This window comes from Taeniopygia guttata, chromosome 24, assembly GCF_048771995.1.
Source record: "Taeniopygia guttata chromosome 24, bTaeGut7.mat, whole genome shotgun sequence".
Taxonomy (NCBI): Eukaryota; Metazoa; Chordata; class Aves; order Passeriformes; family Estrildidae; genus Taeniopygia; species Taeniopygia guttata.
In genome coordinates this window covers 5,546,415-5,562,671 of record NC_133049.1, presented here as the reverse complement: position 1 = coordinate 5,562,671, position 16,257 = coordinate 5,546,415, and the positions used below count along the sequence as shown (strand labels likewise).

Below are 16,257 nucleotides of genomic sequence, written 5' to 3'. Positions count from 1 at the left end.
CGGTGTGAGGCAGCAGATATTTCCTTTTCCAGCGAGGTACTGTAAGGTACTCCACGGGCACGGCAGCATTTGAAATGTCAAGAATACAAAAGAATATATGTACTTAAGGAGAGTGATTTCAGCCTTTTATTTCCAAAGTGAGTTCAGAGGCAGTGAAAGGTCTCGGATCAATACCTGCAAAACTGCAAATTGGAGTCCTCCCCTTTGGCACACAGAGGGCACAGCCCAGACAGCCTCTGCACAAACAGCCTGCCCACAGCCCTGCCAGCCTGCCTCAGCTCTGACCTTCAGCAATTCCTCCAGGTGGGAGAGGGAAGCTCCCCCTTCCCTTGCAGCCCTGGGTTTTTGCTCCCTGGATGCTGATTTATTTCATTTGGGTCCATTCTGTCTAGGGAAGGACCTGAGCCTTGCTAAACTCACCCCAGGTGCACAGTGAGAAGCCTGCTTCATCCTGCAGGTACACACAAACCCCAAGGGGGTTTTGCAGCACAGATTTTGAGGTAAATCCAGAAGAGAGCTTCAGCACCAGGCTGGCTGTGGCATTTTGGAGGGTGAAATGCAGTCACTTGCTCAAGTGCCCCATTACAAACAGGCTTTTCTTCCCCTCCCTGCCCCACAGCTGTCCCTGTGCTTAGCCCCAGGGACCCCTGGAATGGTTTTCCCATCCAAAGTTGGGATCAATACAGCTGCCAGGCTCTGGGCTAATTGGAATTACAACAGGCAGGCTGCAGCTTTCACTCCATCTCTCTGTCGCTTGTCATAATGTAATCAAAATCTCTCTCTCTCTTTATCACCGAGCGTGACAGGAGCAGAGGCAGCCAGGAGACTACAGATTCCTTCAGATCTCACTGGGGCTGGGGAGCTTTGCCACAGGGCTGGGAAAAGAGCCCCTGACTGCCAAACTCCAGCTTTTGGATGAGCAGGATAACGGCAGAGCTGTCCTGAACCCCCCAAAGGGAGGAAGGGATGGGGATGTGGGCAGGGGGTGCAGCCCCAGGTTGGTTGTGGAGGTGAGCAGAGCCCAGCAAGGAGCTTCCTTCCTCTTCCTCGCTGCCTCCTGCCATCCCAGGATGGCATCCTTGCCTCAGCCATAGATTCCCAGTGTTTGCCAGAGCCAGGAGTGGGCAGGGATCAGTGGGTAAGGCACGAGGCAGCCTGGCACGGGCACAGGGCACTGAGCAGCTCTGCCCACCCAGGAGCCCGTGCACATCTTTCTCCCCCCAGGGTGATCCATCCTGGGCAAATGGTGCAGCATCCGTGATTTGTGGGCCATTATCAAAGAGCAGCAATGCAGGGCTGAATTACCCAGAGGAGGGAGGGATCAGCAGCCTGGACGTAGCCAGCTCCCCTGAGAGTGGCCATAAACAAAACTTAAATAATTAGAGTGCTTGGGTGGAGATGCAGCCTTTTAAGTATTCTTAGGTTTGTGCAAATATAGGAAATAAATTCTTGGAAGGTGCCAGGCTGGATGGGGCAGAGGGAGGCTCATTTTCCAGATCACTTGAGAGCAGCCGTTATAAATCTCAGTGAAAGATGCACCTCCCCAGGCTGGTGATATTTTTAAACTCCAAGAGAGAGAGAGAATGGGGGGGGGAGAAAAAACACATTTTAGTATTTACACCACAGGCAAAATGGGTATTTAAAAATCAGGGTACATTTTCCAAAGTCTGTTCCAGCCACGCCAACAAATAAAGAATTTTCTTTCTATAGTGTGCTAGCTGGCAGTATTAGCCCCAGAGAATTCACTGCTACCACCATCATTCTGTTGTGAGCTGAGAAATCAAAATCCCAGAAGGACTGGGGGAGTCGGGGGATAAAGGTTCTTTCACTGGCAAATTGCTGCTCCAGCTCCAAAGTGAATCAGCAGCAAATGCAAATCTTGCAATCCTGAGGGGTGACTCCTGCCCTGTCCCTCTTGCTTGTGGCTGGGATGATGTCCCAGGGGAGTGTCCCAGCCCTGGTGAGACCCCTGAGCCCTGGAGCTGGGGATCCATGGATCAACAGGAGCAGGATCACCAGGCCAGTTTTCCTCCCTGATCCTTCGTCTGCTCCTGTTGGTCGGTGCTGGAGGGGACCCATGTGAGCTGATTTTTGGGTGGGCATCCAGGGAATCCTGTCAAGAGCTGACTGAGCACGGGTTGAATGGATGTGAGAGTTTCCAGCCTGGCTCTCAGGGCACTGCCTTTCCCTGCAAGCACTGCATCCTTCCTTTCCCTCAGTCCTGCTCCTCACTCCCTCCTTGGGCACAGAGAACATTCCCCTTTTACCAGCTCTGCTCTGCTCCAGCCTTTCTCCCTCCCCAGGACTCGCTTTGGTAGGAGCTGATGGGATCCATCCTCCAAAGGGATGCACCAGTACACCCATCAGGCATCACAGCATCCAGCAAACCCCCAGAGAAGCCTCCTGGAAAGATCAGAGCTCTGCAATCGCTCCCTGGCAGAGGAGATCCCCACAAGGCCTCCCCCTCTTCCCCAGGGTCCTCACTGAATCACAGCTCAAGGTAAATTTGGCAAAGCTCAGCCCTATCCCTGGGGAAAGTCTCTCCATAAAACTCACCCACAGAGAGCTCCTGGCCTCTCACACAGCACTCAGATTTTGGGGGGCTGAACTGGAGTAAAGAGATCCACGCCTGCCCTTTCCCCTCAGCACCCTGCACATGAAAATAAACTCACCATTCCCACGTAAAATATCCAGCACTCCACCGAGCCTGGCAGAGCCAAGAGGGTCCTGTATCCAATGGAAACTGGCAGCTGATGTGAATTACAGCATGGCAGGGATGCTGCTATGCAGCACATCCCTGATCCTCAGCGGCCAGAGACGGGCACAGCCCCGGTTCTGCCCCGTGTCCCTTCCTCCAGCACAGCCCCAGACACTCTGCTGCTGCAGCTGACCAGGGAAGGGCCCAAAGAGGCCCAGGAATGAGCAGCTTGTGCAGTGCTGCACCACCAAATCTGCTGCTCTTCCAGCCCTTAGAACAACGCTGCCTTGGCTAAGTGAGGAGACAGACAAGAAAAAGGAAATACAACCCCTTGTATGGAGATTTTCTTCTTGTGTGTTCCTAAACTGATCTGGATTATCCATCCTTAACATTTCCTCTAGTTTTGGCACCCCCACATTAGGAAGGCCATCAGCACTGGTGGGAACAAGACTCTGGACTTGCCTCCAAGGGGTCTCTGCTGGTTGTGTAGCCCAAGAAAAGCCCCTTGGATGCCTCTTCCTAAGAAAAATGTAGCCAGAGCTTGATGCAGGTAATTCTCCAGTGCAGTGCCCTCCTGGCTGCAGGCTTTTGAGGGTTATTTCTAGGAGAGGTTTCAAGGCAAGAGGAACCTCCATCAGGGCCGTGGGTTTGGGTGAGGGTGAGTTATGACTCCACAGGACTGATAACTCGGAGCTGCTAACTCAGAGCTGATAACTGGCACCAGGCTCCTGCTGGGCTGCTCAAGGGCAGGGCAGGGCTCATCCCTCCCGTGCTGCTCCCTCTGCCCTGAGTGCCACAGCTCCTCACAGGGCAGCAAAACCACCCCGTGTCAGGCTGCTCTGCACAGAAACCAGCAACAGAGAGTGACAGAAACTCTGATCTCTCTCCTCCCCTGCTTCTGCTATCAAACTCTCCCCTGGGTCTGTGACTTGTGCCCATCAGGGATCATTTGTAACCCTTGGCTCTGCCAGGGCACTCAGCACAACCTCTAATTACAGCTCTGCTCTTGAGTCACACCAGCCTCTGGTACCCTTCAGCATCAGACCCTGAGCCCACAGGCAGAACTCTGCCCCCAGACTGTGCCCTTGGGCTGGGAAAATGCTCAGTGGAAAGCTGCTCCAGCAGCATTTCCCTTGGTGCAGAGGGTGTCCTGCCAGGGAATAAGAAATGGAATTTCCCTTGGTGCAGAGGGTGTCCTGAGAGGGAATAAGAAATGAAATTCCCCTTGGTCCAGAGGGTGTCCTGCCAGGGAATAAGAAATGAAATTCCCCTTGGTGTAGAGGGTGTCCTGTGAGGGAATAAGAAATGAAATTCCCCTTGGTGCAGAGGGTGTCCTGTGAGGGAATAAGAAATGAAATTCCCCTTGGTGCAGAGGGTGTCCTGTGAGGGAATAAGAAATGCAGCCTGGTTTTGCCACATGTGAGAACCTCAGAGCAGAGAGCAGACACTCTTAGGACAATTCTTAGGTGAAATCCCTGCACCCACACGGCACACAGCAGCCTCACTGCCTGGAGCCACACACGGAGCACGAGGATGTCTCTGCTCTCAGGTGCTGTGCTGGAATGGCTCTGGGAAGGCTGGAAATGATCACAGGACCCTCTGCCACTCCTGGCTGTGCCTCCTGATGCCCCTCTCCAGCACAGGGGAGGGAGGGAGGAGTGGATCTTCCACAAGAGAAGCAAACCAGCCTGAAAAACAGCCTGATTGCAGGTGGGGAGAGAACTGCAGGGGAGAGAGGTGGAGGCTGAGTCCTCTTGCCTGAGCAGGCTTGGGAGAGCCTGCTGTCTGCCAGCCAGGTGGTCCATCTGGTGCCTGCCTCTGCTCCCAGGCAGGGATGTGATTTGCAGGTCCTGCACCACATCTGGAGCATCCCTGCACGGTTGGGAGCAGATGGAAGCACTTTTGCTGTTTCCTGCAGCTAGAAAGGCAAACAGGCTGGGATGGAGGACAGAAAAGCCCTTCACTGTGCTTTAACTCCCAGGGAGGAGAATCACACTGATCCTGCCTCTCCTGGGCTCTTCTCCCTGCACACCTGGAGCTGAAGTGCTGCCCAGCAGTCCCCAGCTGGTCTGGCTTGGGGCCAGGGCGGGCAGCAGAGCGAGGCAGAGAGAGGAGACTTGGGTGGACAGTGCTTAGCAATGCTCCCATCTTGCATCACACCCAGAAATGTCAAGGCAGGATTAGAAACCTCCTGCAGAGGCTGCTTTGTGGTGGGGGAATGGAGAAGAGATGGTTCATCAGGTTGGGGCAGTTCCTCCCACCCATCCCCAGCACCCCACGGAGCTGCTGGCATGCCAGGAGACCTCTGGCCAACCCTCTGTGCCTCCCTGAGCTGGGGACAGCGAGGGACAGGAGCTGTCTCCCCTTCCCATGGCCAGGAGCTGCTCTTGGTGTGCCCTGATGTGCCCAGACGGGACAAACACTCAGTGGGCAGCAGGAGTTTGGGCTCCACACGTGTCCCCAAGGGAGCTGGGACACAGCACAGGGCACACAAAGTGACACACACTGCAAAGAACAGCAGATTTCACTTCCCATTTCTCCGTGTGACACAGAAGGGACGTTAAACCCAGCGAGGAGACAGCGGGGAAAATCTCCTTCCTCTCTCCCACTTCAGCTTTTGAGCAGGTTTTCTTCTGCTCCATAGCCCAGGGGTTCCCCTGGAAAACCCGGGGTGTGTGCTGGGACATGCCTCAATCCAGCCTGCACCAATCCTGCCCTGGGAGAAATACCCAGTGCCATGAGACCTCTGATTCCTCAGGTAAACAAAACTTCACCTGAAACCTGCTGTGGGCTCAGGGCTGGGAAATCTCCGTGCTGAGCTCTGCTAATTAACACAAAGAGGTGTCTCCAATGCAAACTGGGTCCCTGCTCCAGTGGCTGGCGGCACCAGCTCACCCTTCAGCAGAGCTGCCCTGATTTAATCTGACGTTATTTGAAAAAGCAGCATCTCCAGGGGCTGGGAGACTGGAGTACCTTTCTTTGTCCCTCCCTCATTTGTTTCTGCTTTTTTGCACTGATAAGCCTGGCTGGCCTGTGAAAAGGACTGAGCAAGAGCCACCAGCACCTCGGGCAAGGATGTTGCAAGATTCAAACCCTTTCTGGGCAGCCCTGAGGACTGTGGCCATCCTCCTGAGCACTGGCCAGCTCACCCCTGCCACCCCCACACACAGCCCAGCTCCAGCTCTTCCCAAAATTTTTGGCTTGGAGCAAACCAGTCTGGTGGAAAGTGTCCCTGCCCAAGGCAGGGGATTGGGAGGAGATGATCTTTAAGGTGTCTTTCAATCCAAATCATTGTGGATTCTGTGATTAAACCCCTTTTTCCTGCAGTGTTTACCCCATCCCTGTCTGCTGGAGGTGGGAAGAGGTGGGAAGAGGCCACTTGCTGCTGTCCCCCCAGGCTGTCCCCAGCCTGAGTGGCACTAGCAGAGGGCACGAGGTGCCAGTGGCAGCCAGGCCTGGGAAGCAGGTCATGGACAACCGGCTCTTCTGGTTCCTTCCATGATTCAGCCGAGGTGTGAGCCCTGCTCAAAGGAGCCCTGTGGTGCCTCCCTTTCCCTTTCAGCTTGGCTTTTTGTGGCTGCTCCAGCTGCAGGGGTGATGCAAGGAGAGATGTGCCAGGCTCTGCCAGGATCCCCTCGGCCACCAGCTCACCCCAAGCACTGGATGTGGTGCTGGATGTGCCCCTGGAATCTCCCTGTGGATGGGACAGGGCTGGAGCTCCTGCCTGATGGCTGCTGCTGGTTCAGGGAGCAAACAGCATCTGTGCCATGGGGCAGACACCCCCTGCTCTGCCCCAGCCTGGCGCCTCACCCACGCTGACACACGCAGCAGCTCCTCCGCTCACGCCGGGGTAAAACCCGACCGGTCGGTTTAAGTGAGGTTTAAAGAGAGAAAAATCAGTCAAAGACACGCTTTTGCTTCCTGAAATAGCCTGATGCTGCTGTTTGTGAGTTTTGGGAGGAGGCAGGTGGCGGGGGAAGCAAAAAATAACAACCAAGAACTCAACCCAAAGGCTGAAGGAGACTCTGGCAACATTTTTTTTGTATTTTGGAAGCAATTTTGAGATATTAAAGCAGCTCTAGAGAGTACAAGATGGAGCAGATCCTGCTGTGACACGCTTTGGCTCTTCCCAGCGCTCCACAGAGCTGTTGTACCTCCCCAAAATGAACCCTCCCTCCAGCTGCAGCCAAGTTTGACCTCAGCCCTGCAGGGTCACCAGGGCTCACTCAATGCTCCTTTCAAGCTCTCAAAGCAGCTCCAGCCACCTCTGCTGCTCTCCCCCGTGGAGCATCTCAAAGCACTTTGCCAAGTGTTCCCAGCCCCTTGGGGAGATCAGGGGTAGCCCAGCAATAGCAGAGAGAGGAATTTGTCTGCAGCAGAGGCCCAGATGTGCAGGGGCAGGACCAGCAGAGATGATGCCTCTGCTCTGTGTGGCTGCATCTCAAGCTGCAGGAGCTCCACGGTGGGGATAAACAGACAGATTGTTAAGGCTTGTGAAGCATAAATTTAACTGCAAGTGTTCTTAACCTCTGCAGATCGGCTGCCTGGGATATCTCCTCCCCTTCCCCCACGGCTTTCTGTAACCCCTGTTGATATCAATATTTGAATGGAGCGTGAGTTGATACCTGGTTCCAAATGGATGGGCATGGAAGGCTGCAGGAGCCACGAATTGAATCCGTTCTGGACGATTGAACTGCTCGCATTAAAGATAATTTGTAAAGCAGATTTTTATACGAGACTCCTTACAGCTTTTACAGCGGCGGAACTTTTATTCCCTTATCAGAGCAAAGTAAAAAAGCTAACATTTTCTGAAGGAGGAGGTGGGTGGGAACAGAATGAAATGGCATTGATCAGCTGGACATGAAAGGTTTCCCAGAGAGCAGGCACTGCCCTGATTCTTCTCAACTGTTGGGTATGAAACCACATTTTCCAACAAGTCCACAGCTAATAATTCACTTGTAGTAGAGGATCCTGAGTTAAGCAAGCTGGTCTGTATTCAGAGCTTCAATACAGCTTTATATATGTTTATATATGTTTATACATATGATTTTGGCACAATGCACTGTGAACTCGAGGAACTACGTGCCTCACTAAGGCATCCAGACCTGGGCTCTGCTAAAGACTCTGCTTTGTGCAGCACTGTGCTGGTCCTTCCCTGCAGCTCTGGGTCCATCCACAGCACCCAGACGAATGAAAAAAAGGAATTAATGAATATTTAATATCCAGGATCAGACACTCCTGCAGCTGTGGTGCACCCACCACTAAACTGGTCGGGCCGAGAGTCTCGCCCACGCAGGCTGCAGGGCAGCGCTGCTCAGGGCCAGGGTTTGGGGAGGATTCTCCTCCTGGAACACTGCGGAGCTGGCTGTACCCCGGCCTTGGCAAGGCACCACGAGATGCACCACTGGCTCATCCTGGCAGAGTGGGACAGTGCAAGACAAACTGCCACCACGCTACTGCAGTGGCAGGAGACGAGCCCGCCTGACTGCTGGCAGCACAGCCCTGAGAACGGCCAAAAATAGGAGAAATGCAGGGAAAAAGTCTCTCTTGGCAGGACAAGGTGAGATGCCAGGCTGTGTCAGGGTCACTGCGTGTCTCCTTGGTGAAAGCAATTCCCAGGGCAGCACAAAGTCCTTTTGGTTTAGGCAGCACAGTCCTCACAGCATTGCTGCCCCTCCAGTTGCCCGGGGCTGTGGGGAGAGGTTCCTGCAGGGTGGGAGGATGAGGAGGGATGGGCAGGTGAAGGACATGGAAAGTTCTGAGACTCCTTGTGAGGAGCCAGAGCTCAGCCAGGCACCTGCCTGCAAGCACAGAGGAGCGCAGAGAGCCCGAGGCTGTCCCTTCCTCACCTATTTTTGCAATGCACAGCAGATCCCTTTGTCCTGGGAATACCGAGGTGCACCCAGCCCTGCTTTCTCATCACCCTGTTAACCTCTTCCCTCTCACAGCCTCCCCAATTTCTGGATCACCACCTCCTCCCATTCCATCTCTGTCCTCATCCATTTTAACCAGACCATCCAGTCGCTGTGATCTGTTGATCTCCCGTGTCCTGATGTTATCGCATCCCCGTTTTTGGAACTCTGGGCCCTGGCATTTGCTCCGGTGGCCCAAACCTCGCTCGCTGGGGCCACATGGCAGTGTCCCAGCCCAGCCAGCCTCCCCCGGGACGCCAATTTGGGAGGAGAGGACGCAATTCCACCCTGATTTCCCCGCGACTTCTCTCCAGCTGCAATCCCAGCGCTTCTGCAGGCACGGGCTGGATCCGCTCCCGTGCCAGCAGCCGAGCCCCAAAAAGGCAAAACACCGGCTCTGTTTGCATCTCTCCGTTCATTCACAAGCTGTAAACGCAGACTGCCGATCCCCTTTCCATGGCTCCGACTCCCGGAAAGCCCTCCAGGATGGCATTAACCCGTTCTGCACTGGAGCAGAATAAATGAGTCCCCGCAGGGCACTCGCCGAAGTGGGTCACTCGCCCGGGGCAAGTCCTAGCCCAGGGAAGGGACACACGGACTGCTCTGCCACCGCCCGGGTGGCTCCAGCCAGCATCTTTCCGCATCTTTGCCCATCTCCTCCGTTCCAGAGATGGAACAGAACCCAAGCGATGGATCGGAACCAAAGGGATGAACGAGATGCCATCAGGCAGCCAAGCTCCAAGGCAGCGCTGAAAGCTGGGAGCGGTCCAGCCCCTCCGCAAAGGAGCCCGTGGGAAGTGCGTGCGGAGGGCAGCGGGGATTTTGGGGATGCTGGAGAGCCCAAACCCTCCATCCCTCCTCCCGAAACATCTGCGCTCCGTGCCCAGCCTCGTGGCTGCCTTTGCGGGGAAGCCTGGCTGCTGCGGCTCGCTAGACGCTGCTCGATCCAAAAAGCAAACAAACGGCCTCGGCTCGCAGGGCTCCTGAGCCCGCTGCCTGCAGCTGCTTCCAAAACAAACGAGCGTGTTGTTCCGGACCCGGCTCTCTCCCAGCCTCGCACAGATGCTCCCACACCTGCTCCAGACCCGGGCGCGCACCCCAAAACGCCGATCCCACCCTTCCGCACCCCCTTTCCCCCGCGGGCACCCCGCAAAGCCCCGCCGGGGCTGCCTCCAGCCCCGCAGCGCCCCGGCGGAGCTCAGCGCCCTCCGGGACCGGCTCACCTGGTAGGAGCGCGGCTGCCAGGATGCAAACTCCGATAGTCCAGCACGATGCACGGCAACTTGTCTGCAGCCGTGAAGCCATGAGAGTTCCTTAAGAGCGATGGGCAGGGGTCGGTCTGGCAGCGCCGCGGGGCCCCCCCACCCTCCCAGCCCCCGGTGATGCTCAGGTCTGCTTGAAAAAAAAATAAAAAATTCAATAAAAATAAAAATAAGATCGTGGCTGGGTGAGGACAAAGAGGCGGCGGGAGGGCGGGAGGGCTCCGGGGGGAGCTCCGCACATCCGCGGGGACCCTCTGGGCGGGCGCGGGGCGCTCCGGCCGCGGGGCAGCGCGGGCGCTTCCTTCCGCAGAGCCCGGGCGAGTGACGAGGGAAAGGGAGGGTGGAAAAAATGCGATTTTAAAAAAAAAAAAAAAAAAAAAAAAAAAAAAAAAAGAGCGAGAGAGTGTAAAAAAAAAAAAAAATCACCCAAAAGAAACCCCTGACAAAAAAGAACGAGGGGAGGCAAAACAAATAAAGAGCGGCGAGGCAGAGCCCTCGGCGGGCTGCGGCCGTGCCGTGGCTCCGGCGGAGGGGCTCGGCAGCCCCCGCCCGCTGCCCGCCCTGCGCTGGGGCCCCGGCGGCGCTCAGGCGGTGCCGGTGCGGGGCCGGGCGCGGCGCTCCATGGCCGGGCGGGGGGCGCGGGGCCGGGCCGGCCGCGGGGCGGGGGTGCCCGGGTGGGTGCCCGGGTGCGGTGCCCGGTGCGGTGCCCGGTGCGGGGCTCGGCGGCCGCGCTCGCACTCACGCACACAGAGGCGGGCGGGGCCTGGCCCGTGATGTCAGCGCTCGGCGGAGGGAGGGAGCAGCGTTAACCCTTCTCCCGGCCGCTCCCGGGGACGGGTGGCCGGGCTCGCCGCCCGCCCCTCCGGATGTTGGCAGCTGGCGGCAGCTGGGCTTTGTTCCGCCGCGTCCGGCCGCGCCGCGCAGCCCGGGGCGCCTCGCCGTGGCTTGGCGGAGGTGCTCCTGCCTCGCCGCACGCCGCTTGTGGACTTGAGGCTGTTCCTGAATTCCCTTCGGACGCCCGAACGCGCCCGGGCCGCGGTTCTGGCAGTGCCCGACACGCACCTCCCAAGCCGAGCACATTTTTCACCCTGCGCGATGCGAGGGAAATACGTGGAAGCTAAAGCGGCAATCCGAAGGGGCTGGGATGTGGATAGCACAGCGTTTTCCTGGGGGTTGCTGAAGGAAGGAGCTCGTTGTGGCCACCCTCTGTGCGCGCTGAGGAGCGAGGGGATGCAGAAGTGGCACGGGAGGTGATGCACGGGAGGAGGGGGCAGCGCTTTCGCCGAGCTTTGGAGCAGCCTTTATTATGTGGACACAGCCGCAGCCTTTGTGGATCTCTCGAGAAGGAGGTGCTCAGCCTGCTAATGCCGGCTCCCGAGCTGCCCTGGCCTCTGCAAGGATGCTGAACCCCAAACAAAGATGTGAACAACAATGACAACAACCAACAACAAAGTCATGTTGATTTCAAGCTCCATTAGAACGACACAGGAACAAATCAATGCCTGGCAGGCAGAAAAGGATGGAATCAGTGGGGAAGGATACCACACATAGTGGGAAAGGGAAAGGCGGGGGGCAGCCAGCAGCTATAAAAAGATACCCCTAAGGACCCCTTCAGCAGTCTCCTCCTCCTTTTAATTCCTTTAGAAGTTAATTCCTGTTCGAGGGAAGGATGGGCAGCTCTGTAACAAAGCGGATTAGGCAGATACAAGGTTTGTTCCGAAATAACAAAAGTTATTACGTAGTAATGAGGTTTAGTTAATAGATTCGCAGACTGTAAGGCCGCTGGGATTCCTTTGGACATCCTGCCTGTGAAGCTGAGGCTGCTGAACCGATGATTTCTGCCTCCTGCCTTTTCTCCAAAGCTGCAGCCCTGAGCTTAGGAGTGCAACCCCCCATCCTTGTGGACAGGCAGGCGATGGGGGGTTCCCAGCATCCTTGTTGCTGGTTGGTTTTCCTGCCCGTGGAGTGTTTATCTGTCTAATTTCAGTTTTAATCCATAAAATCTCATTATTTCCTTTCCCAACTCCATTAAAGAGATACCTCCTATGAGACATTGTTCCCCTGGGCAGCTCTCTCTGAGTTACCATGGAGTTCCCCACATTAACAATGTTCCGGCTTACATTATTCCTAGTGTTACATTCCCCTTTCTCTTCCCCTTTCTTATTCTGTTGTCACTGCACCTGAGCTGACATCCCTGAGATCTGTGGGACAGCCACACCTCAACGCTCCTCCTTTAAGCTTCCTGCATTTCAGGTGGCATTTCAACCCACATATGGGTTGAAAATTCACATTTCCCTTCAAGAATCTGGGGAGATTTGATAAAGCCTTGGTGCCTTGGCCTCCCAAATCACAGACCTCAACCATGTGAGACAAAAATGTAAATCCATTTAGCAGCAGCAGCAGCAGCAGCAGCAGTGGACCATTAGCCCTGGTGCATGAGGCCTGACTTACTGAGCCAGAATGTATTATTTTCATGATCCTGCACAAAGCAAAACCCATCACATTTGGCACAGTTCTGGCTGTTAACTTCTAAGATTTATTACACAGTGCCATGGGGGCCCCTGTTCTGCAGCATTTTGTGAGTCCAAAATTTCCGTGAAGCCCGAGGGAACTTGTGCATGAGCAGGAGAGGCAGGAGCAGAATGCTTTAGTTTGGCAGTTTTTTGTTATTTCTAGGGAAGGAAGATCATAATATGTAACATATTTAATTGCATCATACTTTATATTGTTTTTATTTTGGGGAGGTCTCTGTGTGCATGGCCTCTGAGGGGCTGGGGGAGTTGCCTCCTGCTTTGCTCGATCAGCTGGTTTAAGCCCATTTTTTACTTCCTTATTCTACCCCTCACAAAAGTGGGTTCCTAAAACTGATCCCAGGCAGAGATGTGGAAAAGGAGCCCTGGTTGTGGTGCCTGCAATGATAAGACAGGGAATTTCAAGGTTCCTACTGCAGGAACACAGGAACCATTGTGAGACTCAGAAATCCATTCCATAAATCTCTAAATGTGTTCCACTAGAAACAAAGAGAGAAAAAAACCAACCCACCTGGTGCCTCAGATAGAACTGGGCTGTGAGGAATCCCACCTTCTCCAAGGAAAATAATTTCTAAAACTGCAATATTTACCCTCTCCTTGGGTTTTAGGGGTGGTAAAAATCTCATTTTAGGTGGCAAATAGCCACCAAAACAGAGACCCACAGCCTTTTCTGTGCACCCCTGTGAAATCTGGTTTGGGCACAGACCCTGGAAGTGGTGTAGGAGCTTGGCCCACACTTACATAAGTTGTCATGCCAATATTGCTCTTGAAAATCGCCATTAGAGCATGAAACAACATTTGGCTGGAAAAAAAAAAAGAAAAAAAGAAAAAAAAAACAACAGGCTTGCAGTGTTTTGTGCTCCCAGCACTTTGGCTGTTCCGCCGGCACTGGGGTTTTCTGCTGATGCTGCCGTGTGAGGTAACGTCTCCTCAGCAACCTGCTGGAATGAGACCTCCCCAAACCCTTCCCACCGGCAAACGTGGCCTTTGGGCAGCAGGCAGGGGTTGGGATGGGCTGGGATGGGCTGGGATGGGGCTGGGATGGGGTTGGGATGGGGTTGGGATGGGGTTGGGATGGGCTGGGATGGGGTTGGGATGGGGTTGGGATGGGGCTGGGATGGGATGGGATGGGGTTGGGATGGGGCTGGGATGGGATGGGATGGGGTTGGGATGGGATGGGGCTGGGATGGGATGGGATGGGATGGGATGGGGTTGGGATGGGGTTGGGATGGGGTTGGGATGGGGCTGGGATGGGATGGGATGGGGTTGGGATGGGGCTGGGATGGGATGGGATGGGGTTGGGATGGGGCTGGGATGGGATGGGATGGGGTTGGGATGGGATGGGGTTGGGATGGGCTGGGATGGGGTTGGGATGGGCTGGGATGGGGTTGGGATGGCGCTGGAATGTGCTGGGATGGGGCTGGGATGGGGTCGGGATGGGGTTGGGATGGGGCTGGGATGGGATGGGGTTGGGATGGGGTTGGGATGGGGTTGGGATGGGGTTGGGATGGGGCTGGGATGGGGTTGGGATGGGGTTGGGATGGGGTTGGGATGGGGTTGGGATGGGGTTGGGATGGAGTTGGGATGGGGCAGGATGGGGCTGGCACTGGCACCACTCCTTTGGATGAGGGGTTGGTGAGGGCTCTGCACTGGCACAGCTCCTCTGGATGGGATCTTCCCTGGCGAGCTGATGCACATCCTTCCCCAGGGTGGAACAGTTCCTGGAGTCAGACTTGTCCAAATCTTTCTAAAGCAGCTCCTGGCTGCTGTGGAACGAGCACAGAACCAGGGTTGGGCTGATGGATGGCCCTCAGGGGAGCCAGGAATTCCCCCAGTGCCTTCCCAAGCAGTGGCCTCTTCCCTGCCACTTGAAAGGCTCAGTGGGAATGGACACCTTCTCTGAGATTTTTACAGTTCTGACTGCCAGAAAGTCTTGGAAGGAGGGGAGGAGGAGGGGGGAAGGGGTTGCTCTTTAAAGCATTCCTCGGTGGGGTTTTTCAGCTGCTTTTGTTTGCTGCAGAGCCCACAGCAGAGAGCTGTCACTCCGGGCTGGGAGCGCGTTTGACACTCCTGTCTCCGCCTCGTACCTGGTGTGTATTTGCTGCAGTGCTGATTGCATTAACTCCCGTGTTTATAAACATTTGGAATCAGTGCAGAAGGCTGCGCTCGGTGGAATTTTAAAGCCGGCATCAGTTTTATTTTTGCTTTTTTCATCTGTAAACACACATAATGCGTCTGTGGCACAGCCAGCAATGGGGGATCAGAGGTGCAGAGGGTTTCCCGAGCTGATTCCGTGCTTGGCTTCGCTTCTGAGCTCTCCTGATGCAGCCTCCTGCATGAACTCACATCTATACACCACCCGTGCCCTGCACAGGCAGCTCCCACTCCTCAGACCATCCTATTTTAAAAAGCAATTCAGCACTGATAGTCCTTGCTGCCCTGCTGTTCTCTGGATAGGGCCAGCGGTTAGAGGAGGAATTAAGTCTGAACTGGGGAGAAAATTGCCTCCCAGTTAATGGGAGTTGATGCGAGCTGCGAGCAGGCTGCAAACAGCAGTGGGGGTTTTTCCCGAGCCCCTCTGCTGAAGGGTTTGTAAGAGCCTTTCGGTGCTGTCTGAGTGCCTTAACCCCGGCAATCCCCACAGCACCCCCTTGTGAGGCAGGAATTAAACCGTAATCCTCATTATACACGAGAAAAGAAACCCGGGGAGATTAGGAATCCCAGCCTTGCAGGGAGCAGGATGAGTTCTGCTACGGATTTCCAACGGAAAGCAGCTGGAATTGCAAGGCTGGTGGGCTTGGGGGGACCCACGGGCTGGAAATCCCTACAAGGGCTGGAGTGAGTGGCTTTCAATCCAGGGGAGCAATTTGGGCTGGAATTTGGGGTCTTGCATGGGTAAGAGTGATGCAAACAACAACCATGGCCTTGCTCAGACCACCAGCCCGAGGTTTGGTCAGCACTGCAGTGCCTTGTGTGGGCTCTGTGTCAGCCTGTTCCCATCAGCAGAGAATAATTCCTTCATCAAAGCCATCAAATGCCTCTGAGAAGGAGCTGCTGAGTTCCCAGAAGGAGCTGATGTGGAAGAAGGGATTGAAAGGTGCCTCCTACATGCACACAAAGCACTGGGGAGGGGGTGTGCGTGTCCACGAGGGCCAGAGGCAGGCAGGAGATGAGGCACAGCATCCACAGGGAGCCCGTGGCACGGGCAGAGGGAAAGCAGAGGAGAAGCAGAGAATGAAAGCAGCAGGAACACTTCAAAGGGCATTGCTGATGAGGTTGGGCAAGGGGAATTCTCTCTACCGAGGCACGGACACAGCTCGAGCCACAGACACAGCTCGTTCACTTCTCCAAATAAACCCCACCAGCCCTGGGGGTGTGACTCTGGGATTAAAGGAGAAACTTCAGGAGTGGCTCTAGGAATGGCTGGATTAATACAAATTTTAGGGTTTCACCCTCTCTTCTTCTTGTTGGGTTTTTTTGGTTGGTTTTGTTGTCACTAATCCGAACAGCCAGCAGTTACTGTATGAGAAAATAGCATTTATTATTGAAGAGCTCTGAGCCCTGCCATCCCCAGGGCCTTGGCAGTGCCCATGCAAGGAAGGCAGGACACAAAGTCCCAAACCAAGTGTGGGAGCAGCCTCCTGACGGGGTGTTAAGAGCTGCTGTGCAGCCATCCGTGAGGGAGAGCTCCCAGAGAGGATTTCTCCTGCCCTGGAAATTCACTGACACGCTCTGCTTCGGATTTGAATCGGGATCAGGGCTTGCTGCAAATTTACAAGTGGAAATAAGCCTTTTGCTTTTAGTGGTTGGACAAATAGGCTTCTCTTCCTGCATAAGCTCTTCTGGGGCCTGAT

General features: G+C 55.1%; 1 protein-coding gene and 1 long non-coding RNA gene across 5 annotated transcripts in view; one reads left to right on the top strand and one right to left on the bottom strand.

Annotated features, from left to right (window-relative positions):
• The window catches only part of NECTIN1 (nectin cell adhesion molecule 1), a 96,112-nt gene extending 85,497 nt beyond the window's left edge, over window positions 1–10,615 (bottom strand). The window contains exon 1 of one of the 4 annotated variants that reach the window (XM_072918297.1): window positions 9,834–10,615. In XM_072918297.1, the coding sequence (XP_072774398.1) occupies window positions 9,834–9,915 (82 nt within the window). In that variant the 5' untranslated portion in view covers window positions 9,916–10,615. The remainder of the gene's footprint in view (window positions 1–9,833) is intronic. The other 3 variants (XM_030290722.4, XM_030290723.4, XM_012570741.5) reach the window with 3 other exon arrangements.
• On the top strand, window positions 5,255–7,429 carry LOC140680531 (uncharacterized). Its single transcript, XR_012051892.1, has 2 exons — window positions 5,255–5,456; window positions 7,234–7,429. It is a non-coding gene; the product is annotated as an uncharacterized lncRNA (long non-coding RNA).
• Window positions 10,616–16,257: the final 5,642 nt, after the last annotated feature.